At 37.2% G+C, this 21,107-nt stretch overlaps 5 protein-coding genes, 1 long non-coding RNA gene and 1 other non-coding gene across 34 annotated transcripts in view; 1 reads left to right on the top strand and 6 right to left on the bottom strand.

Annotated features, from left to right (window-relative positions):
• Positions 1 to 5,015, bottom strand: part of LOC104699475 — a 9,833-nt gene extending 4,818 nt beyond the window's left edge. For 12 of the 28 annotated variants that reach the window (XR_002032497.1, XR_002032520.1, XR_002032524.1 and 9 more), the window contains exons 1-20: positions 3,693 to 3,799; positions 3,461 to 3,547; positions 3,291 to 3,379; positions 3,069 to 3,147; positions 2,829 to 2,907; positions 2,667 to 2,741; positions 2,525 to 2,585; positions 2,356 to 2,399; positions 2,146 to 2,221; positions 1,994 to 2,056; positions 1,743 to 1,816; positions 1,571 to 1,664; positions 1,431 to 1,491; positions 1,276 to 1,350; positions 1,116 to 1,187; positions 904 to 1,036; positions 745 to 825; positions 497 to 566; positions 190 to 358; positions 18 to 102 (exon numbers count right to left, since the gene is read on the bottom strand). This is a non-coding gene — a long non-coding RNA (uncharacterized LOC104699475). Of the gene's footprint in view, positions 1 to 17; positions 103 to 189; positions 359 to 463; positions 567 to 744; positions 826 to 903; positions 1,037 to 1,115; positions 1,188 to 1,275; positions 1,351 to 1,430; positions 1,492 to 1,570; positions 1,665 to 1,742; positions 1,817 to 1,993; positions 2,057 to 2,145; positions 2,222 to 2,355; positions 2,400 to 2,524; positions 2,586 to 2,666; positions 2,742 to 2,828; positions 2,908 to 3,068; positions 3,148 to 3,290; positions 3,380 to 3,460; positions 3,548 to 3,692; positions 3,800 to 4,101; positions 4,249 to 4,345 lie in introns of those variants that run through there. The other 16 variants (XR_002032502.1, XR_002032505.1, XR_002032507.1 and 13 more) reach the window with 16 other exon arrangements.
• Positions 6,685 to 11,022, top strand: LOC104793586 (golgin candidate 4-like). The gene is made up of 15 exons (XM_010519981.2): positions 6,685 to 7,030; positions 7,187 to 7,285; positions 7,374 to 7,496; positions 7,638 to 7,766; positions 7,986 to 8,094; positions 8,167 to 8,231; positions 8,365 to 8,532; positions 8,629 to 8,742; positions 8,867 to 9,007; positions 9,233 to 9,529; positions 9,616 to 9,681; positions 9,774 to 9,976; positions 10,055 to 10,109; positions 10,363 to 10,560; positions 10,651 to 11,022. Exons 1-15 carry the CDS (start codon positions 6,812 to 6,814, stop codon positions 10,858 to 10,860), a joined length of 2,196 nt encoding a protein of 731 aa, XP_010518283.1. The 5' UTR covers positions 6,685 to 6,811; the 3' UTR covers positions 10,861 to 11,022.
• On the bottom strand, positions 11,179 to 12,930 carry LOC104793585 (reticulon-like protein B5). The gene is made up of 4 exons (XM_010519980.1): positions 12,606 to 12,930; positions 12,152 to 12,332; positions 11,905 to 12,046; positions 11,179 to 11,617 (listed from the first exon to the last, which is right to left on the bottom strand). Exons 1-4 carry the CDS (start codon positions 12,805 to 12,807, stop codon positions 11,375 to 11,377), a joined length of 768 nt encoding a protein of 255 aa, XP_010518282.1. The 5' UTR covers positions 12,808 to 12,930; the 3' UTR covers positions 11,179 to 11,374.
• LOC104793584 (RING-H2 finger protein ATL67-like) lies at positions 13,494 to 15,262 on the bottom strand. Its single transcript, XM_019226877.1, has 3 exons — positions 14,352 to 15,262; positions 14,126 to 14,202; positions 13,494 to 13,813 (listed from the first exon to the last, which is right to left on the bottom strand). The coding sequence occupies exon 1, from the start codon at positions 15,040 to 15,042 to the stop codon at positions 14,398 to 14,400; it is 645 nt and encodes a 214-aa protein (XP_019082422.1). The 5' UTR covers positions 15,043 to 15,262; the 3' UTR covers positions 13,494 to 13,813; positions 14,126 to 14,202; positions 14,352 to 14,397.
• On the bottom strand, positions 15,652 to 16,774 carry LOC104793583 (late embryogenesis abundant protein At1g64065-like). Its single transcript, XM_010519976.2, has 2 exons — positions 16,003 to 16,774; positions 15,652 to 15,812 (listed from the first exon to the last, which is right to left on the bottom strand). The coding sequence occupies exon 1, from the start codon at positions 16,667 to 16,669 to the stop codon at positions 16,004 to 16,006; it is 666 nt and encodes a 221-aa protein (XP_010518278.1). The 5' UTR covers positions 16,670 to 16,774; the 3' UTR covers positions 15,652 to 15,812; position 16,003.
• On the bottom strand, positions 17,751 to 19,218 carry LOC104793582 (desiccation-related protein At2g46140-like). Its single transcript, XM_010519974.2, has 2 exons — positions 18,848 to 19,218; positions 17,751 to 18,145 (listed from the first exon to the last, which is right to left on the bottom strand). Exons 1-2 carry the CDS (start codon positions 19,096 to 19,098, stop codon positions 17,896 to 17,898), a joined length of 501 nt encoding a protein of 166 aa, XP_010518276.1. The 5' UTR covers positions 19,099 to 19,218; the 3' UTR covers positions 17,751 to 17,895.
• TRNAE-CUC lies at positions 20,949 to 21,021 on the bottom strand. Its single transcript has one exon. It is a non-coding gene; the product is annotated as a tRNA-Glu (tRNA).

The raw sequence follows: 21,107 nt of genomic DNA, 5'->3' as shown, positions 1-21,107 counted from the left end.
GGGAGATGAGAGAGTACCAAATTGACTCTCTCGTGTTTGCTTTGCTTCATCTCTCTCTCTCTCTCGTCTAGGAAAGAATTTGTGTGTACACAGCAAGAACATCTGGGAAACACAAGAAGCAGAGGATCAACAATAGCCAATATTAAGGTAACCTGAAAGTTAAACACAGCTGAAAGCATAATGTTAAACCTGAAAAAGTTAAACTCCCAGAGAGTAATCCAGGTGCCTCGAGGAACTGCATCAAAAGAGGAGAAAGGAAGCACAGTCCAAAACTTAAAATAGCAGACGGGAAAGATGAGGAAGTACCTAAAATAAACCACATGACCAGCCTTGTGCATCATAATTAGTAGCAGAGACCCTAACAGACATTAGAAAAGAAAAAGCAAATCAGCTATATCGACCATAGTATCATCCATCATCATAGAATCTACAAAAACACAAGGACAAGTTATATAAATCATACCGTAGAATAATGTCACACACCACCGCACCTTACCTGATTCTAGACGAGAAGATAAAAGTTCAATTCAACAAAGAAATCCTAGTGCCTGGACTGTGACGACGATCTGCATCAAAACAACAAAGCAATACAAAAACAGCAGAGTAATCAGTAACTAGAAAGAAAAGAAAAAAAAAACAAAGTTAAAAATCAGGAGGGAGAACAAATCAGTGAGAGCGACCATAACAGCATTAGCAACCAGAATCTACAAACAACAACACAAGGACAAGTAAGTATAATCAAACCGTAGGAAGAGCCGAGGAGGTGCGAGCGTGTGACAATTCAGAAGCGGGAGGAGCCTCCATGATTCACTTCCAACACACCACCTGCAAGACGAACAATATACTTAATTACTTAGTGGGAACCAAAACCAAAGTATATAATTAGGGATTATAAATTCAAACCTCCTGTACAGTGATACCATTGCCTCGAGGATCTGCATCAAAGGACAAAGCTTAAAAACAAACTCTCCTCTCGTCTAGGAAAGAAATTGTGGAGCATCTCTCATCTGAATGTGTGTGTCCACGGCAAGAACATCTGGGAACACACAAGAAACAGAGTATCAACAATAGCCAATATTAAGGTATTAAACTGAGCAGAAATCATAATGTTAAACCTGAAAGTTAAACTCCCACAGTGTTTTCTATTTGAACCTCCCACACAGTCAGTAATCCAGGTGCCTCCTCGTCTGCATCAAAAAAGAGACTGAGATGTTAATTCACTTATATATAGAAAAAAGTAAAAGATGTATTAAGACTTAAGAGGAAGAACAAAACCCATGAAGACGTAGAGCACAGAGAAGAAGGAGTCCATCAAAGCCATCAATGATCGATCAAAGCATCATCCAATACCTGAAATAACATAGCAAAGAAGTAAAAATAACATGAACATAATAAAAGCCTTGAACGATTCAATTTAGAAACTTAGATACCAAACCCGGAAGAGCAACACTGAATGAGAGTGACAAGGATCAGTCAAAGCCATCACTCGATCTGCACCAAAAGAGAGACTGAGACAAGTGTCTGAAACTGTAACCTGAGCTGTAATGTCAAACAAAGCAGCAGACACAACCTACTTGTATGGTTCTAGCTTCATACGCAAACCATTCACTTTCACAATGTTTCTTTCTTCTCTTCAAACCCTCACACACATTAATCTCGATGGTCTGCATCGAAGAAACAGAGATATGTAATGTCACTTATACAGAAAGAAAAAAATAATCGATTAAGAGGAAGAAGACTACCTTAAGATGTGTAGCTCAGAGAAGACAACGATCCATCAGAACCATCACCGACAGAGCAAAGGATCCCCCAAAATCTAAAATAACAGATCCAAGAGGCAAAAATCACATGAACATAATAATAAGATCAAACACTAGAAATATGTGCAGCATGAAAGATTCAGAGAGAAAAGAGGGGGAAGAGACATGGCGTTGTGCATCAGGTTACTAAAGGGGAAAGCATCAGATTAGTAAAGGGAAATAGGAACGCAAACCTGAATAATTAAACCACATGTCCAGCCATGTGCATTAGAGGAGCTCAAACTTAAGCATACCACCTAAAAACAAAGTCATCGAATGATGATCTGAATGTGAATACATCAAGAGAATCTAAAAAAAACACAATAAGACACAGGAGAAATCATACGCAAACCATTCACTTCCACAATGTATTTTCTTCTCTTCAAACCCTCCAATACATTAATCTCGGGTGTCTCGATGATCTGCATCAAAGAAACAGAGATATGTAATTTGACTTGAACATAATAAGGTCAAACAAGGATCATCAAACGCTAGAAATATGTGCACGATGGAAGATACAGAGAAAAAAAGGGAAAGAGAAAGAGGAACGCAATACCTGAATGATTAAACCACATCAGAGGAGCTCAGACTTCTGCATACCTTTTTTTTAATAAAAAAAAAAAGACATTGAATGATCATATGAATGTGGAAACTGAACAAATCATACCTCACAATAGCAAATATCAGAAAGTCATTAGAAGATGTAGCAATTAGAAGAAACGTACCAAGACGAGGAGATAAGATTCAACAAGAGCAATCCCACAGTGCATGGACCACCACCTCGATCTGCATCAAAGAGAGAAGATATTATTGTTATAGCTTATATAATATACAGAAGCAAATAGAGATGAGTTTAGAGCAAGGAACCTGTGAGAAGGCTTGAAGACAATAGCATGGATTAGCGATACGTGATGATTGGATCATGGTTTGCTTCAAAAAGACCTGCAAAACGAAGACATAAACATAAGGAACAAAAAAAAAACAAGAAAACAAGTAAAAAGACGTGGTGTTAAAGAGGAAGAACAAAACCCTAGAAGACGTTAGCAGAGAGAAGAAGCGTGTCCATCAAAGTCATTACTCTTATCTATAAGAGAGAAGCATCCAAAACCTGAAATATCATAACAACAAGTTAATAGCATGAGTTTAGAAACCAAACCCTAGAAAGTAAAGAAACAAGTGAAAACCCAATGATCGGTTCAGAAGAAAACAGAGACTGAGTTTTAAAAGAAGAAGAAGAAGAAGAAGAAGTGTTAGGAGTAAGAACGAAACCCCTGAAGACTATAGAACAGAGGAGATGAAGCGTTTCCGTCAAAGCCATCATTGATCAATAAAGGCATCATCCCAAAACCTGAAACAACATAACCAGAAAAAAAAAAAAAAAAANAAAAAAAAAAAAAAAAAAAAAAGAAAAAAAAAAAGTAAACCGAAGCAACCAAGAAAGAAAGAAACAAAAAAGCAAAGTGAAAATCCAAACGAGAGAGAGACACGTACCAGTGTTGTGTAACAACAAATCCGGCTCTGGGTTGGGTCTCTTCCGCCGTCGAACTTGTCCGCCGCCGCGTTGCTATTCCACAACCAACCTGAAACAATCGAAGAGGAACAAGATTCAATCATCATCATATACAAAACCGTACCCATGTATTGGGGAACAAGTAACAAACCGAGGCTCTGGGTTGGGTCTCTTCCGCCGTTAGAAGAGAGGAGATGAAGCGTTTCCATCAAAGCCATCATTGATCGATAACAAAAACCTGAAACAACATAACAAACAAAAAAAAAAAGTAAACAGCATGAAGCAATATATAAAGCAACCGAAGCGATTCATAAACCAAACCCTAGAAAGAAAAAAACAAAAAGCAAGTGAAAATCCAATGATCGGTTCAGAAAAGTAAAAACCAGAGACTGAGTTTTAGAAGAATGTGATGTGATTAGAACACCACCACCGTAACGCTCTCGGAGAGACGAAAAATAAAAATAAGGAAAGATCATATGCGATGATGTGATAAGACATGTAAAGAGAGTGACTATTTTATTTTATAGATGAGGTATGAAAAAAACTATTGTTGTCGGTTTAGCTATTTCCTTTTTTCTTATTTTTCTTTTCTTATTTGCTTTTTTCTATTCCTTCTTTGATCATCTAACAAACAGATCTAAAGGCTCGAAAAATCTAAGCCCATGATTTAAAGACCTACACTTTTATTATTTGGCCCCATGAGGCCCAGATCAAATTGAGGGTGTCGATTCCACAATTCAAAAAGATCTTATTCATAGGATTTGTAATTTAAAGGGGTTAAATGTTATTAACCTGATTTCTGCGGTTTAGTTTTTGTTCCTTGGGTTTTCACTATTTATAATCATCAGCCGCTACTCCTCCACTGTCTACAAGCAGTCTCAACTCTCAAAGCCAAGGTCGGGGACTGTTCCAAAACCCCCCAAAAAGCCTAAACTCAAACTTGGCATAATCATAAAATCAAAATACAAAATCATATAACCTGTTTGATTCCATCAAAGATTCAAAACAATATCATAAAATTAGACGAAGGAGTTACCTCTTTATCAAATACCACCAAAGCAGCTTAGATGATCTCAGTCTCCTCTGTTCCGTTATGATTTCAGATAAAAGGGGCTCCAGAAAATGACGACGTCTCATCAACTAATGCCAATGGACCCTAAATAAATAATGTGGTGGGCCAACTAACACCAAAAGCCCAATTCCCAAATCGTTAAACGGTATCGTTTTAGGCCACACTGATCATCTTCGTCATCTCATCACTCACTAATCAGAGAAAGCCCGACCATTGACCAACAACATCTGGTCCGTTTTGATTTCAGACGTTGTCAATGGGAGGAAGGAGAGACGATGCTCCAAAATCACTGCATTCGGAGGATGAACCAAGATCATCCGGCAACAAAGAAAATAAGGAACAGTGAGAGAATCAGAAGATGAAGAAAGGAAGAAGAACACGTTGTCGGGGTGTCGGAGAAGACAAGAGAGGAGTCAAAGAAAGTCAACAAACCATATGGGTTTGTGTTTTTTTTTGTGAGTTGAGCCATCGGTTTTGATAAAGGCCCATATGAATAAGTGTTTTGTGTTTGTTTAGTTAAGGTCCAACAAGAAGAGGTTGTGAGTTTCGAAGTGCACCACATCAGCACGGTGATGGAGTCATCCAGAGCAGTTCGTTAGACAAGCGCAGCTGGTACTTGATTTTAATAGTGATCTGGAGGAATGTTCTTTTGTTTTCATTTCTGTTACTCAGTTGTATATCTTTCAGTTAGATAGCAATTGAGGGATGTCTTGTTTCACTTTTCTTGCTTAATTGCTATATAGTTATGAGCATATAATTTTCTCTGCAACTTTTGGGTTTAGCCGTTTAGGTGGTGTCAGTGCTTGATGTATATATATATATATATAACTTGATGTTATTTCAATGAGATACATACATGTTCATGTTCACATACAAAAAAATAGGTCACTTGTCACTAGAATTACCAACCATATTACTATTGAGTTTACTTCGAACAATATCCCATTGCCGACCATCAAAACGGTCCTCCAGAGAACAACTGGTCAATTTGCAATCCAATTATACTGATGTAAGTAGAAAGGACTGAACCAAAAGAAGTGTGGGGAAGATGATTGTTGAGCTATTCAATCGACGATGAATCACAACTACCCATCTGCCCCAAATTGATGTTGCAAAGAAATCTTTCGTGAAAAGTGCATTCGAGCACACTAAACCAATACACACATATCTTTGCTTTCCGAATTAGCATAACATGGTCACATTTGGTCAACTGATTGTACTGGTCAATTAACATAGGCCACCATAGATAGAATTGATTGAAGTAAACTGTGGGGAAGATGATTGTTGAGCTATTAAATTGACAATGAATCACAACTGCCCATCTGCCCCAAATAGATCTTGCAGAGAAATCTTTCGTACAAAGCGCATTAGATCGCACTAAGCCGATACACACAATCTCTGCTTCTTATTTCCACACACAAAAAAAGGACATTTCAGATCAAACTATACACCAAGAACACAAGACAATCCAAAGAAAAAGACAGATCATCAAAGAGTTCAAGGAAGACTCAATCTACGAAGGTTAAATAAATTGTTAGAGAAGCCTCAGTTCATGAGTACTCGCTTCCCTGCTGGGTCCTTCGCTTTACACAAATTCACATATAAACCAAAATCAGAATAATTTTAATCGAAAACTAAATCCATAAGGGATGAAACACCGAAGTCCGGAATTGAAACCACAGATCTCGGGATAAATCCACCAATCCTCGATACATATTTCCGAAGGTAAACTTGGCTTGAATACGCATTGATTAAAAAGCGTTTCACCCATAGGTCCTTCGTTTCCCCCTAAAAATACTTCTATAATAACATTGCGATAACGATGCTCAGCGAATACGAACCATAATGTAATCGGACATCATCTCGCGAGACGAATTTCGCCTCACGATCTGTTTCAATTTTCCGATATTAACTCATCATAGCATCCCTAGACACAGATAAATCAAAGAAATCTATATTTTCCATACAAAAAAAACGAATCAGAAAGACAAACTAAATCGTAGAAACGGAGAGCTAGAAGATGACTGCTAAACTGTAGAAGAACCCTAGATGAGGCTGTGGTAGATGAAGTATCTTTAGATCAATTTATATAGAGCATGTATTAGGGTTAACGCGATTATATCGTAGCCGTTAGAATCGGAATTATAACAAAGGCCCATTAGGATTTAACTAAAAGGCTCATTATTATATTGGGCCTAAATTTTATATCTAATAAATGACTTGATGACCCGACCCGTCCGATAAGTTGACCCGCAAACTGAAATCATGAAAATTATATATGTTGCTGAAAAATCCCAAACACTGTTTTTTGTTGTATAAATCGGATCTACACACACCTGCGCGGTAATATCTGATCTTACAGAAGAAGATTCTTTGTCTCTTTGATAAATTCTCGGGAGTAGGAGGAATCTGTCCGGGGGAGTTTGAGCTATGTGGAGTTCGATTGCCAATTTGAAGGAGAATTTGAACAAGATCGCCCTCGATGTCCACGACGACGACGACGAAGATCTCACCATTTATGGGTCCACCAATGGCGCCGGCCCTGATATATTGGGCTCTGATCGTAGGAATTCTAACGGGTTTAGGTACTCGAGGTCTATATCGAGGTCTCCAATGGCCAATGGTGTCGAAACGCCTGTTAATCATGAGGTCTATTTCTTGTTCTTGCTCATTCTTGGATCATCTTCTTCTGGAGTGTTGCTTTAATCAAATGACTGTACTAGTCTTAGTTGGGTTTTTGTGTGTTAACTTAATACTCTGAGAAATGTAGTTGGTTGTTTATTTATCTATGCTCAATTTTGTTAGATTGAGAGATTTAAAGCAGAGATTAACAAGCTTCAAGAATCAGAAGCAGAAATCAAAGCCCTTTCGGTTAATTATGCGGCTCTCTTAAAAGAAAAAGAGGTAAAGAATGTACATTGGTTTTTATCAAGAGTCTTGCACATACATTGGTTTCGTGTTCTTTCCTCACACAGAAGTCACATGGTTACAGGATCAGATTTCCAGATTGAACCAGGAGAATGGCTCGTTGAAACAGAATTTGACTTCAACTAATGCCGCTCTCAAAGAGTCTAGAATGAATCTTTCCAGGGCATCAAACAATAATGCTATTAAGGTAGATATGTTCTATACTGTGCAGCATGTCCATATACCATTGTTAGATGTTTGCTTAAATGATGTGTAATAGATTGTATATGATGTGTAAGTGATGCTTCTCACGATCTCTTACATTAGATTAACTAATTGGCTTCTGCAGGGAAACAGTGATCATTCACCCAACGGGTCACAGAAGTCCCCTACAAGTTGGAAAAGTCGAAACCAAATGTACAATGGCATTGCCTCCAAACAAAACGGGAACGATTCCGAGTCGCATAAAAATGAAAAGGTATTTCGATCATATAATTTGCCATTGTTTTCTTTGTTTGTTAGATACATGTATTCTGATGTATTGATGTATCAGAGTTTCAGAATGAAATCGTCAGGTTTTACTTAGATATATCTGGTACTATTGCCATATTCTCTGCATTGAAAGTGCAATAAATTACTCTGGTGTGTGCTTTTTCCTAAACGCGGAACTCTAAGCGACAATATGAATGCCTTTTAGGAGTTTGCAGATATGCTTGAAGAGAGAACCAGGTCGATGGCATCTGCCCAGGCTAGAGAACTTGAGAAGGAGCGAGAAAAATCAGCAATTCTTCAGATTTCACTACAGGGTATATAGCACCACTCGTTGCTTGATTGTTTCTTTACTTCTTATTTAGTCTCACTCACCTTGCATTCATCAGAGGGGCAGAAACATAATGAATCTTTCAAGGAGGAACTCCAGTCTCTGAGGTTAGATAAAGAAAAAGTAAGTATTTTCACCTAAGATTATTCCAGTCTCTGAGGTTACATTTTTTTTTTGTTTACTTAGATATCACCATTGTTACATTACAGTTTTGTAATCTGATTAATGAGTAGACATTTATTCCAACTGTATGCAGACGCTAATGGAGAGCAACAAACTACGTAGTGAATTGGATGCAAAATTGGCTGAAATCAAACTATTGCAGATGAAGTTGAGTGGTCGGGAGCAGCAGGCTGTTGGAATTTCCATAGAAAGTCTAAAAGAGGTTAACAAAGCTCTGGAGAAGGAAAATAACGAGCTTAAGGTGCATTGTCGTGCAAACTTAACAAGAAATTTTTCATTTTTAGTTTCCCTCTGAGCTTCAGACTCTGATCCTAATCTACACTTTTCTGTTGTGTAGTTGAAACGAAGTGAATTAGAGGCTACTTTGGAAGCAAGCCAGAGGTCAACAACTAGGAAACTCTCCCCAGAGGGCACAGAGGCTCTTAGTAGACATCATAGTAGTTTGGACAAGGTTCTTTAATGCTATTTTTTTATTCAGTTGGTCCTTTAACCATAAGAAACATTGTTTATATGTGAAAATCAAGTGTGGAGCAAGCATTTATTGTCCCTTCTACTTTTCCTCATGTATAATTTAGGAGAAGCCTGGAAGCTTTCCTGGGAAAGAAGATATGGATAAATCTTTGCAGAGGCTGGAAAAGGAGTTGGAAGAAGCACGAAGAGAGAAGGATAAGGCAAGGCAAGAACTGAAACGGCTTAAACAACACCTGTTAGAAAAGGTTATTATCCTAAGCTAATTTCTTACCTACTATATATGATAATGAGGTTATGAAGCACCAGCGACAATTTTGCAACAATTTGCAATAATATTGTAAAGTTTATCGATTATCCTATAACTATAACTTTTAAGATGTGTAGTGAATTATACTTTTGAGTTTTTGACAGTGTTCTCTTGGTATCCGCGAACAAAATTCTATAATAGTTTTCTTGGTTTATGCTTACAGGAAACTGAGGAGTCTGAGAAAATGGATGAAGATAGTAGATTGATTGAAGAACTTCGCCAGACCAATGAATATCAAAGGTCTCAGATACTAGGTTTAGAAAAAGCTCTTAAGCAGGCAATGGCTAATCAGGAGGAAAGCAAGTCGAGCAACGACCATGAAATCCGGAAATCAAAGGGTATAATTGAAGACTTAAATCAAAAGCTTGCGAATTGTTTGAGAACAATAGATTCCAAAAATGTGGAACTTTTAAATCTTCAAACTGCTCTTGGCCAGTACTATGCTGAAATTGAAGCTAAGGTTTGTATTTATTATGAAATATTGTTTCCCCTTTTATTAGGTGTAACCTTAATTCATTTATGTATTTCAATTCTTTAATGTTCTAGGAACATTTTGAACGAGAGCTTGCAGTGGCTAAAGAAGAGGCAATGAAACTCTTAGCTCGTCTGAACGTAAAATTTCTAATCCTTTGTTTTGTCAAGTTGTGAACTATATATGATATGTCATATGGATTTTGGTTTATGCCATTTTTCTGTTTCTTAAGGATGTTGATGAACGGTTAGAGTCATCAAAGAAAGAAAAGGAGGAAATGACATCGAAGCTGTTGCACGCTGAAAATATTGCAGCAGAATGGAAAAACAGAGTAAGCAAGGTTGAAGAAGACAATGCAAAAGTAAGGCGTGTTCTTGAGCAGAGCATGACTAGGCTCAACAGAATGTCCGTGGACTCCGATTTTCTCGTTGATAGGTGGGCCAGTAACTTTTATTTTACATGTTATTACATGTTTCTTCAGATTCTGATCATCTTCTCATGTTGTTCCTTCAGGCGTATTGTTATCAAGTTGCTGGTTACGTACTTCCAAAGAAATCACAGCAGAGAGGTAAGATTTGTGAAATTATAATTCAATGATCCATTTTGTTTTACTTAGCCTCTCAGACAAGATATATCAGAACTTTGAAGAGGCAGTAGAAGTAGGTTTCGATTGTTTCAAACCAAGTCTTTTTTACGATTACAGTTAAATGGCCTTAAGCTAATAATTATAGAGGAAAACACTTTATTACGACTTTTAACATGTAAAGCTTATACAAATAACATTGAGCTAATATGTATCTCATCTGAATGTTTCTGAGTAGGTCTTGGACCTAATGGTTCGAATGCTTGGATTCTCAGAGGAAGACAAACAGCGAATAGGATTAGCACAACAAGGAGCCGCGGGTAAAGGTGTAGTTAGAGGCGTACTGGGATTACCTGGTCGCTTAGTCGGTGGCATCTTAGGAGGTGGTGGAGGTGGTTCACCGGATTCGCATCCTAATATAGCTTCAGATAATCAGGTACCAGTGGCTTCACAAAGAAATAGCGTCTCAATGGAATAAAATCATTTGCTTTTGCTTGATCTATTTGTCTCTTTTGTTGGCTCTCAGTCTTTTGCAGAGATGTGGGTTGATTTTCTACTTAAAGACGCGGAAGAGCGAGAGAGAAGAGAAGCAGAGGATGCAGCAAACAAAGAGCAAGAGAAGGCTACTAATACTACTACGCAGAGGACACCATATGAGCAATCTGATTCGGAGTTTTCAACGGTACCTCTTACATCATCGGATAGTAATCACAGGCTCTCCAGATTACTCACTTGACCCAGTTTGGTATATATACTCTTCTTATACACGTTTTGTAAGAATCCAAATATCTTGCTTCTTGTGTTGTAATTATCTCTCTCTCACACCTATATTCCATTAATTCTTTTTCTATACCATTGATTTGGAGAAATGAAAAACAAAAAGATATCTGAAGCTGTTTTTTTCGTGATGTATTCTATACCATTTATAATGTTAATTACTTTTATTTTCACCTGTCATGATGACTCCTACAAAATAATTCGTTACTTTTTTAGCAACAAAATAATGACATTTTTTTTATATATGGAAGCTGTCCAAAACGAAACATGTCCCACGTTTCCTGAACTCAAGAATCCTCCATTGATAGCCGGAAAAAATAGTATTTAGAGGAAGAAGAAGAAAAACACTTGTTTGGAGTCAAAATGTGATAAAATTGTAAAAGAACAATTGGGCCATAAGCGGCAAAACTCTGCAAGTGACCACCAATTTCACATGATCAAAAACTTAAACCAGAAAAAAACACGTAATCTCTTTAACCCAACTTTGCCTTTGCCTTGAGAGAAGCAACGGGAATTTTAGAAAGGACCTTCTCATCAAACACCACATACTGTTTCTGCAACTCCTTCATTGCTTTCTCTGCCAATGGGTCAACCTTGTCTTCGTGTTTCTCGTATAGCATTGGCACTGTGTGCAATATCACGAAGCAGATGTAGACCAAAGTCAAGAAATTGCACCAGTTGCCCACCACTGAGATGATCCATAGACCAACAACAACCTGACAAAACAAAACTCGTCATCAGATTCAGGAACAATGAGTTACTTGCATGATCTTATAGGCTATGGCATGCATCATGTCCCTCCCAAGACACACGTGATCCAAAACAGAGAATTTCCTATACTCTCCTCTCACGCATTGTTGAATTAAAGACTTTTAAGTTTACACGGTAAATAAACAACGTTAAACAGATGAAGGATGGAAAACTGATTTCCCATATGAACTAAACCATTTTCTATATTGTTTAAAACTGAAAAGTAAATGTCAGCAACAAAGATTGAGCATACCATCAGGAATTTTTTCAGGTCCCTTCCTAAAGCAATGCTCCGTAGGATAACGAAAGCTTGGTTTAGTTCGTTTCTCAGGGAAGAAGCAATCACAAGGAATGCATCCTCGGGAACATGGACTTCTGGAATTTGAGGTGGAGTCCTGCAAAGATGAAAAAAAAAGGTTTTAAGACCACCATTAAAACCAGAAACAAAAACAAAAACAAACGTCGAGGCCTTAACATGACCAAGGGTGTGTGAGCCTTACTTGTTGATAAATGTGTGAGCATTGGACCATAAAAAGAGGCCACCAAGAGCGAGTATAGAAATGTGACACAAAAGACTCAACAAATGATACTCAACCAGCTCGAACAAAACCCAAATAGCAGTGGCAACACCAAGAACAGCAGCTGACAGCTTTTTATCCCTCCACAAGAACACATCAGCAGCTGCAAAGAAGAAGAAGAAGAATCATTGAGAAATAAGGCCAACGACATGAGAGAAGCATACAAACAAACAGAGTTTAGAATTCCTCAGAGCTCAGAAGTAAAAAAACATAATAAAGCCATATCATTGGTTTCATAACAAAGTTCAAGTCTTAATTTTGGATGCCCAAATCATTCAGGGGAAACAAATCTTACAAGAGCCCTCACATTGCACAGATCAAGCATCAATAAATAAATGAAAAGAGATGAGATATAGATTAAAAAAAAAAGGCTTACGCTTTCCACCACCGAGAACCTTATGAACAGGCTTCTCTCTACCAAAGAGACGATAGATCTTGGCCTTGACAGCCGAAGGCGAATCCGGTTTCTCGTATTCGGATTCAGACGATGAAGACGAATCGTGATGGTGGATCTTCTCAGAGATCTTCTCCATCAGAGATTCCTCCGCCGGCACAGATTTCTCAATTTCTTCCGCCATTGATTTTTCAAAATTGAATTCTCAAAAATTCAACAAAGAAAATCCAAAACGTGTGAAGGAGAGGGAGGAAAAATATGCAAAGCAGTGAGGGGCCGAAATAATAGGTTTTTTTTATTACAAAGAGGATTGATTTATTATAACCACGAGCCTGAGGTTCGGTACCCCCGAACGTGTGATGGTTTGGATTTTAATATTTTTGAAATAGGTTCGTTAACGGCGTTCATATTCATTAAGACATTAACCCATTAATAAAAGGAAGGAAGCAAACGGACGTTAATTGACGGAGAAGCAGAGAGCCTCGAAACGTGTAGGCAACCAACCAAAGAGGAAAAGCTGGTCATACCTTTCCATTAAAGTAACCGTCGCTACAGGTCGATTTACGACACGTGTCTCATATCGTCTCGCAACATCGACGCCTCAAACTTAATCCTCTTTATGATGAAGCATTTTAATTAAAAAGGGCTCACGACGTAACTCTCTCTTTTTCGATAAGCGACTTCGGTCTAGGTCGAATGTTTAAGAAAATTCATGGGAAAGGGGGGTCCCGATGATTTGTAATGTAAAGTCTACAAAGTATTTTTTTTTTAATAGTATATAGTCTATATAACATTCCCTTACCAGATGACATTCATCTGTTTGTATACTGAGCGGTTAGAAAAAATAATAAATTGAAATCAAAGCGAGGTTAATCACTTGATTACAAGGACATACTACCACTAAGCTCCAACAGTATCACCACCACAAGATAGTGCAGGCAGGGAAGTCAAATAACACATTCACATTTCATTATTACATAACAAATTTTTCAACAAATATATAAATAACATATGTTCACACCATCCAACCTTCTCTCTTGTGAATTATGATTAACGTGCCATTTACAATTAAAACCCCCTTCACGGCTATCATCGAACCAGGAACTTCAGGCCATCTAGAAATAATGTAGAATTGCTTGAAGGCAACGCTTTAAAAATATAACGTAGATGCATGTTTGCCATCTGTTTGCCTGAAACAAATATCGCAAATTAAATGTGATCGATAAATAAAACTGTGTATGCAAAAATTAATTTAGGATACTTTAATTTATAAAAAAATGTCATAGACTAACTCAACCAACATTTGGACCTACGAGATTAAGAGAGAACTTCATCAACTACTGTACTTGGGATAAAAGAGATATAAACTATACTATCTTCACTATTTTTGTTCCCAACTTTAGAAACATCTATTTCCGACATCCAACAAATCTAATATTTTAACTAAAGTTAGTTTCGGACCCTTGAACCTGAAAAAAAAAAAAAAACGGAAAGTAAGTTACCTTGTTCAAACTCTAAACCCTTTTGTGTACTGTATGTTATAAAACACGACCGCGTATTATATTTTGAACCGCTCATACTGGAAAAAAGGATAAATTTAATGAGGTAAATCATTCAAATTGGATTTCATTTCGATGATATTAATGGAAAACCCCACTTTTGACGGATTTTTTTAATTTACAAATCAGTAAAGTTGTAGTGAAACGGAGCAAATATAATAAAGATTACCCTAATTAGGCGAATGGATCTATGTAAATAATAATAGTAATAATTATCATCTTCTTGCTCTCATCCGATCGGCGGCGTACTGCGAGAGCGGCACAACTTCCGACAAAGGTGTCGACAGAGGTGTAGATGTCGGCGTCGGAAGCGGCGAGTTACGACAAACAGGACAAGATCCGTTGAGTTTAAGCCACGCATCAAGACAACACAAGTGGAAGTAGTGTTTACACTCGGGCATCATCCTCAGCATCTCCGCTTCTTTATACTCACACAAACAGATCGAACACGTCGTATCTCCTCCGCCGCCAAACCCATCGGAGGACGCGGCGGATGAATCTTTGGAATAGTGGAACTTAGGGTAAGAGTTGATGACTGCTTGATCGAATCCCACGACGACATCACCTGCTTCGAGATCATTGTCTTCTTCAGCGACGAATATTATGCGAGGGAGGATTACACTTCCGCCACGGTCTCCTACAGATTCCACGGCGGTGGTTCGGCGGCGGGAGTCGCGGCAACATATATATGAGGATAAAAGGACCGTAGAGAGAAGGACGAGGAAACCGAGAGCTATGGCTATGGAGTAGCCAAAGCCTAGATTTGTGAGGTAAGAATGGTTGGAGCCGTGTGGAGGTGGCGACGGTGGAAAAGGAGGATGGTTTAGGAAGACGGAGGCGGAGGAGGCGGCTGTTGACATTTGTTGGTAAAGAAGAAGAAGACTGGGTCCATGTGAGAGAGAAGAGAGTGATAAAAGATTTTTTAAAAAATTAATTTTGTTTTTGAAAATTTTGTATTTTAATTAATTTAGTTAGAGAAAGAAGTGAAGAGAGGTGGGTGGGAATTGCAGCTGATGCATTTAATATAGTTTGGAAACTGAAATTTGCATTTATTAAATAAGTTAGGTCTTATTAATTAAGTGGCCCAACGCCAAGGAATATAAATTTGTTTACCTTTCATTGTATTTTCTTATTTTATTTGATAATGTGTTCGAGCCTTGTAACATTGACTGTTTAACAAGATTTGTCAAATTCGTATATGATGGGTCCAATTAGAAAATACTATTTTATACTCCTTTCGTTGTCTTATTTTGTTGATTTTTTTGGTTCGAATTGTGTGATTCGAGGCTTCTCACTGCAATTTACTAAAAAAGCTCTCGTTGGCTCTTGGCTTTCGTACTAATTAAAGACCCGAGGTTCGAAAAACTGCGAATGGTCGACTCGCAAACGAACAATCGGTGAGCATGTAACTTAACCACGACGATCAGACATGGGAATATGGTCAAACTAGCAAAATAGTATGTGTGAAATCGTTAAAAGACAGATTCATAGATTGGTTTAGTATGACATAATCAAATAAATTAATACGCTAATGTTAATGGATTAGTCGTCGGTCAATTCTTGGAACATTGACATAAGTTTGATATTTTAACGAAAGCGTTATGTTTACTCCATTAAAAAATTTCAGCAACTGTACACAAAAAACAAAAAAAAAACAAAAAAAAAACAATTCAAGAAACCAAAACAAAATAATCTAAAACAAATAGAGCATGTAAATAGTGATCTGTCATGGAAGTTCGAATCCGCTCGCATAAGGTTGAAAAATAAAATAAAACAAAAAAAAAAAGGTTAAATCGATCCTAACGTACGTATACGTATACCTCAAAAACCGATTTTATTCTTGCAGTCGACATCTTGAATCGCCTGGGCGGTGATGTTCACAGCCATCGTGCAGTTCATCTTAACAGTCACGTGCTTCTTCACGACCAAAATCTTCACCTTACCACCAACCCTAGTATAACTCCACACGTTCACAAGACCCGACGTACTCACTTCTCGACTCAAACCCGGATCCGCCAATATCCGATCAATCATAATATCAACCGTCAAGTTCATCCTCGAAGTCCGATGTGGTTTCGCCTTCCCTGGTAGCCCATGAGCTTCACCTACCACCGTTCCTTTGTAATATATATCCGTCGTGGTGTTGGAGTACTTAAACGACGCCATATTTGGATTCTTGACTGACACGTCAACGATCATGGAGATGTTTGTTCCCAAGAGTTGGACCCGACCAGTCCCCATGACTGAATCTAGGCCGTTGACCATTACACGGTTCATTTTGATGGTTGGGTCTTTGACTCTGAACACCGTGAAAACTAAAGTCAACACGATCGTGAGTAGAATCAGAGATGTTACAGTGATGCAGATTAAGCATTTCATCCGCTTCCTGCGACGGAGAGTATTGTGCCTGGTGTTGGAGGCGGATTCGTCGCTCACCGGAAGAATGGTCGCCGGAGCTAGTGGACGAACATGTTCTGAGTCGTTCATGGTGGGGCTATTTTGTTTTATTGGAGTGATTGATTAATCATGGATTACGTGATTTATATATAAACGAAACTTAGCGACGGAGAATTTTCGATTTTTATATTCTACGTGTCCTGTGTTTCATGTGCTATCAATTGTTTAAGAGAAACTTAACGAAAATAACAAAAAAAAAGTAAAAGAAAAATCAATGTAATTGTCCTAACCACTAACAAAATTGGTTCAATTATTTCGTGGAAGATGGGAATGATATTAATTAAATTGGGTCTGATTTTATTATAACGGTCATATGACTTCATGCGTGGAAGAAAAGTAGAAGCTAACGTATCGGTTGGGATGCCGATTCCGCCAATGAGAATTAGTCAGCTCGTTACACGGGTTTGACTTTTGCGTCAACGTCCGAGGATTTCTTTCGAGAAGGAAAAAGGAGTATGCATAATATACTATTGTTTCCACTTATAAATTAATTTTAAAGGTAAAATCTACCTCTAATGTTGTTATACTTTCATCTAGTTATGTTCATTTGAATCTGTATTTGGGTGTGAAAGCATACAGCATTGTTTTTGAGGATGGTGGTTTTGTTTTTGTTGATCTTTTACGATTATATCAACAGCTGGTTACTAATTCAATAATTTGAAAGAACAAAGACAGACTATCTGGAATTTTAAACACTAAAACCTTTTTTTTTGGGTAGTTTAAGTGAATTAAGATGCAATTTGCTCCTAACTCATTAATCTCTTCTCAGTTAAGGTTAGCTGGAGACAACCTAGAGCTTCATACATTACATGGTCCCCCTTGCCTATTTTCTCTCTTAACTACAATCTTTTCTTTATTACCAGTTCAAAAACAAACAAAAAATTGTTTGTTACTTAGTAGAAATTTTGTGTCGAATGCTTCAAATGTCTTTCACTCATGACCTTCACACGCGGGTATCTTTTCACTTGTAGTTTTCACTTTGCCCAAATGTCTACGTACAATTTTACTGATATGGATCACATCTATCGACATATATATAACAGAAACAAGAAACGTATTTTCCTACGCAAGCATCTAACTAAACGTTATGAAACACACCACGGAAAACATATATAAACCAATAAACCATCCTTAACAATCCAATAACAAAATCAACAACAACAACAAAAAAAAGAGAGTCCAGAAATATAAAATTCGATCGTCTATGATTACCGAATGGTACTTTATTGAAATTAAGATGCAAAACTATAGTTGAATTAGAAGAAGTCGCGAAGGGAAGGCAGCTTAATCTCACCCTGAGTAGAGATAGCAATGGTGATGTCACCAACAACAGGAATGTCGAAGGTTAGTCCAATGTCGAGTTGATAGTCAATGTCCCAGTCCGTACACATGTCCTTCATCAGACTAACCGCTATGCTATAAGCCACCTTAACTGGTACGTCCAGAACCGTCGTGCCGCTCCCAACCAAAGAACCTGGGTCCGGAATTGTCCCCGACGCGATCGTCCTACAGCAACCATAAATCAGCCTATGATGAATATGCACTACACTAAGGTTAAAATAATTTTTATCTACGCTTAAATCCTCAAAATACAAAACCTGAGACGATCTATCGCTTATTTGCCTTGATATAATGTGTTATTAGTATTTTGTATACATGTGTAAATTTAAATCGTTCATATAGAATTATAGATGCTAGATTAATATCATCAATGCACATGGGTCGGATACTAAAAATTGGTAGTTGGATACAATACGAAACATATACAATTTTGTGAAAGAATCAGATTTTAGCCATTTCGGTAATGAGAGTCGACGCAGAAAAATACCAACGAAATTTATACATATATTAATTACTTCATCAATAAATAATCAAGCATTAGAGCAGATATAAGTATAATAACTAATTTACAGATATTTTGAATCATTAATACCGGAGAAAAGAAGATAGATCGGATATATACACACCTAATGAAAAGAACACGGATATTAAAAATCAATATTAGGCTAGATCTATGTATACGGATTATATATATCGTCATGATCTGAGTGATAACAAGTGCACAATCCGGATACGTTTTGCTACACGACACCGAATAGACGTGAAAAAAAAAAAACTCAATTTCATTCGTCGGATGAATGGATAGCGTAGATCAGACGGTACAGAAATTAAAAAGCTAAAATACAAATACACGAGAAGCTGACTGACCTTGTGGCACTCTTGAGGATGTAAGAGATCTGACAAATAGGGATGGATTGAGAGTAAGGATTCTTGACGGAGACCTTGGCGTGATAATCAACTCCTTCACGTGTCACGCCTTTGAAATCAACGTCGTCCACGGCGGCTTCAGGCGTCGGAATATTCGCCAGCTTCTCCGCAAAGAAACCTTTCGCTTTATCTAACAAGCCTGAAATCACCGATGCCTTCTCTTCCACCACCTTCTCATCCGCTGATGCCATTTTTTTTGGTTTTGTTTGGTTTTTGTCAATCGTTCTTTCAAAATGATCAGATCTCTTCTTATCTCTCTTTGTAATGTCTCTATTGGCTTTGTCGGTTATATATATTTGTTTCCTCTTTTTAAGGATGAGAGTAGATAATATAGCTTAATTTCCGGAGCGTGACATTTTTTTTTCTTTCCTTAGTTGTTGTAAAAAGGAAAGGAACAATCTAATTATTCTTTTTTTATCATAGAAAAATTAAAAGCGGTCCATAATGCAGATTCTAAGGAAAGATCCGTTTTTGGAGCATGATGGTCATAACGTGCGTTCCTTACTGCTTTGCTTGCCCGATAAATGTACTCCTTCTAATTACGTTTGCTATAAAATAAATACTATATGACTGTGTTTTATATAGATTTTTAAAAGAGAGAATCTAATATCCATTATATTAAAGGTCTAAAAAATTAATAAATCAAAATCTATTAAATTTAATTAGTCATAATAGTAAGAAAGGTTTAATTTTTATTATTCAAATCTGTAAAATATAAGATGGAAATGGTATCTTACATTTTTTTTTTGGTAAATAATCTTAAGAATATGGATATATATATTCTCTTTTACAATTAGTCAAAAACATAGCTTTCCTAATAAAACATGGTATGCAAAATATTGGAGGTAGTAGGTATACATACCTTTCTGTTGATTGTATTTGCCAAAGTTAACATGTGGATTTATGAGGAACTTGAACATATTAGTATTTTTTTTCCCTTTAAAAAAAAAAAGAAAACCACTAATCCATATTTATTGGTTTACTTTTGTGTGGCTTCGACTTCGTCAAGACTTTTTCGCTTCTTATTTTTCGTGCCTATTTGAGGGTACTGACTATCAAATCAATGATCACACACGATGAGGCAATACTTTATTCAAACGAATTGAAACTGATTATTGGCTGGGGAAATTCAACCGATCGAAACCATATCCGGTTAACCAGATTGCTTTAAATATGATGACTTGGTATTTGTTTCATTCGGATAACAACTGTATTTTTTGGTTATATAATTAACTACCACTGATTATTATTAATAATCAAAATGGGATTGAAATTACGAATATACTACTAGTACACGAAGGCCTCCGTTCGTTATACGAACCACGGAACGTTGTATTGAAGAAATTATAATTCTTCCTGTCATATGCATTGAATAAAAGACCATTGCAGATTTATGCTTTGGACAAGTCATGATACCAAAGAAAGATGATTGGAAAAAAAGCAGAAACTTCTATGGTAACACAACCTCTACATTAATTACATTTTTTAAACGGTAAGGAATTAGCTATATGTCCAAGAACTCATCGACCAAAATTTGACGTTTTCACATTCCATAAGATAAAAGCAGAGTGTAAACAAGTAAAATTAAAGACCCAAACACACGCCAATCCACTCTGACTGTTCAGTGGCTCTCAAAATTCGGTTGATTACGCTACATAAAAATCCGACATTGAGCTTATATAAAAATGATGCTATCTGAATTTTAAATATGATGCTTTTGCCCCCAATTTTCTCTGGCTTTCTCGATCATTCCTAAACCAAAGTAAAAAACAGAACACAAGCAAGCAGCATCGGAGAAGATAGAGAGAAGAGAGAGCTTACTTAAACTCCTGAAAAAGTTTAAACCAGCAGGGTCCAACTAATAACCCGTATCTCTGCATTTCTCAATCTGAATCCCAAAAAGGAGTCGACGGAAGTTTAATACGATCGAACAGAAACTGGTCGGCGATTGAGGTTTTTTTTTCTTCAGGATGGAGGAGATATTCTTGGTTTTACATAACCAGAATCCGGTTTAATTAAAATAGAAAAACAAAAAAAAAAACTCCGTCGCCGGAACTCGAACCCGGGTCTCTCGGGTGAGAGCCGAGTATCCTAACCAGCTAGACTACGACGGATTTTGTTACCCTTATTTCATATATCTTATCTAACTGAACTGAGTGTTGCTTCGCTGTCAGTGATTGGTTTATTGGGAAATGTGAAC

This window comes from Camelina sativa, chromosome 6 (genome assembly GCF_000633955.1).
Source record: "Camelina sativa cultivar DH55 chromosome 6, Cs, whole genome shotgun sequence".
Classification (NCBI taxonomy): Eukaryota; Viridiplantae; Streptophyta; class Magnoliopsida; order Brassicales; family Brassicaceae; genus Camelina; species Camelina sativa.
This window is presented reverse-complemented; position numbering and strand designations above follow the sequence as displayed.

Coding starts and splice junctions, on each gene's coding strand:
- LOC104793586 (XM_010519981.2), top strand. CDS start 6,812: ATGTGGAGTTCGATTGCCAATTTGAAGGAGAATTTGAACAAGATCGCC. Junction 8,232..8,364: donor TGAGGTTAGATAAAGAAAAA/GTAAGTATTTTC, acceptor AACTGTATGCAG/ACGCTAATGGAGAGCAACAA. Junction 9,008..9,232: donor AACAACACCTGTTAGAAAAG/GTTATTATCCTA, acceptor TTATGCTTACAG/GAAACTGAGGAGTCTGAGAA.
- LOC104793585 (XM_010519980.1), bottom strand. CDS start 12,807: ATGGCGGAAGAAATTGAGAAATCTGTGCCGGCGGAGGAATCTCTGATG. Junction 12,333..12,605: donor GGTTCTCGGTGGTGGAAAGC/GTAAGCCTTTTT, acceptor TCTTCTTTGCAG/CTGCTGATGTGTTCTTGTGG. Junction 12,047..12,151: donor GCTCACACATTTATCAACAA/GTAAGGCTCACA, acceptor TCATCTTTGCAG/GACTCCACCTCAAATTCCAG.
- LOC104793582 (XM_010519974.2), bottom strand. CDS start 19,098: ATGGCATCAGCGGATGAGAAGGTGGTGGAAGAGAAGGCATCGGTGATT. Junction 18,146..18,847: donor ATCCTCAAGAGTGCCACAAG/GTCAGTCAGCTT, acceptor TGGTTGCTGTAG/GACGATCGCGTCGGGGACAA.
- LOC104793583 (XM_010519976.2), bottom strand. CDS start 16,669: ATGAACGACTCAGAACATGTTCGTCCACTAGCTCCGGCGACCATTCTT.
- LOC104793584 (XM_019226877.1), bottom strand. CDS start 15,042: ATGTCAACAGCCGCCTCCTCCGCCTCCGTCTTCCTAAACCATCCTCCT.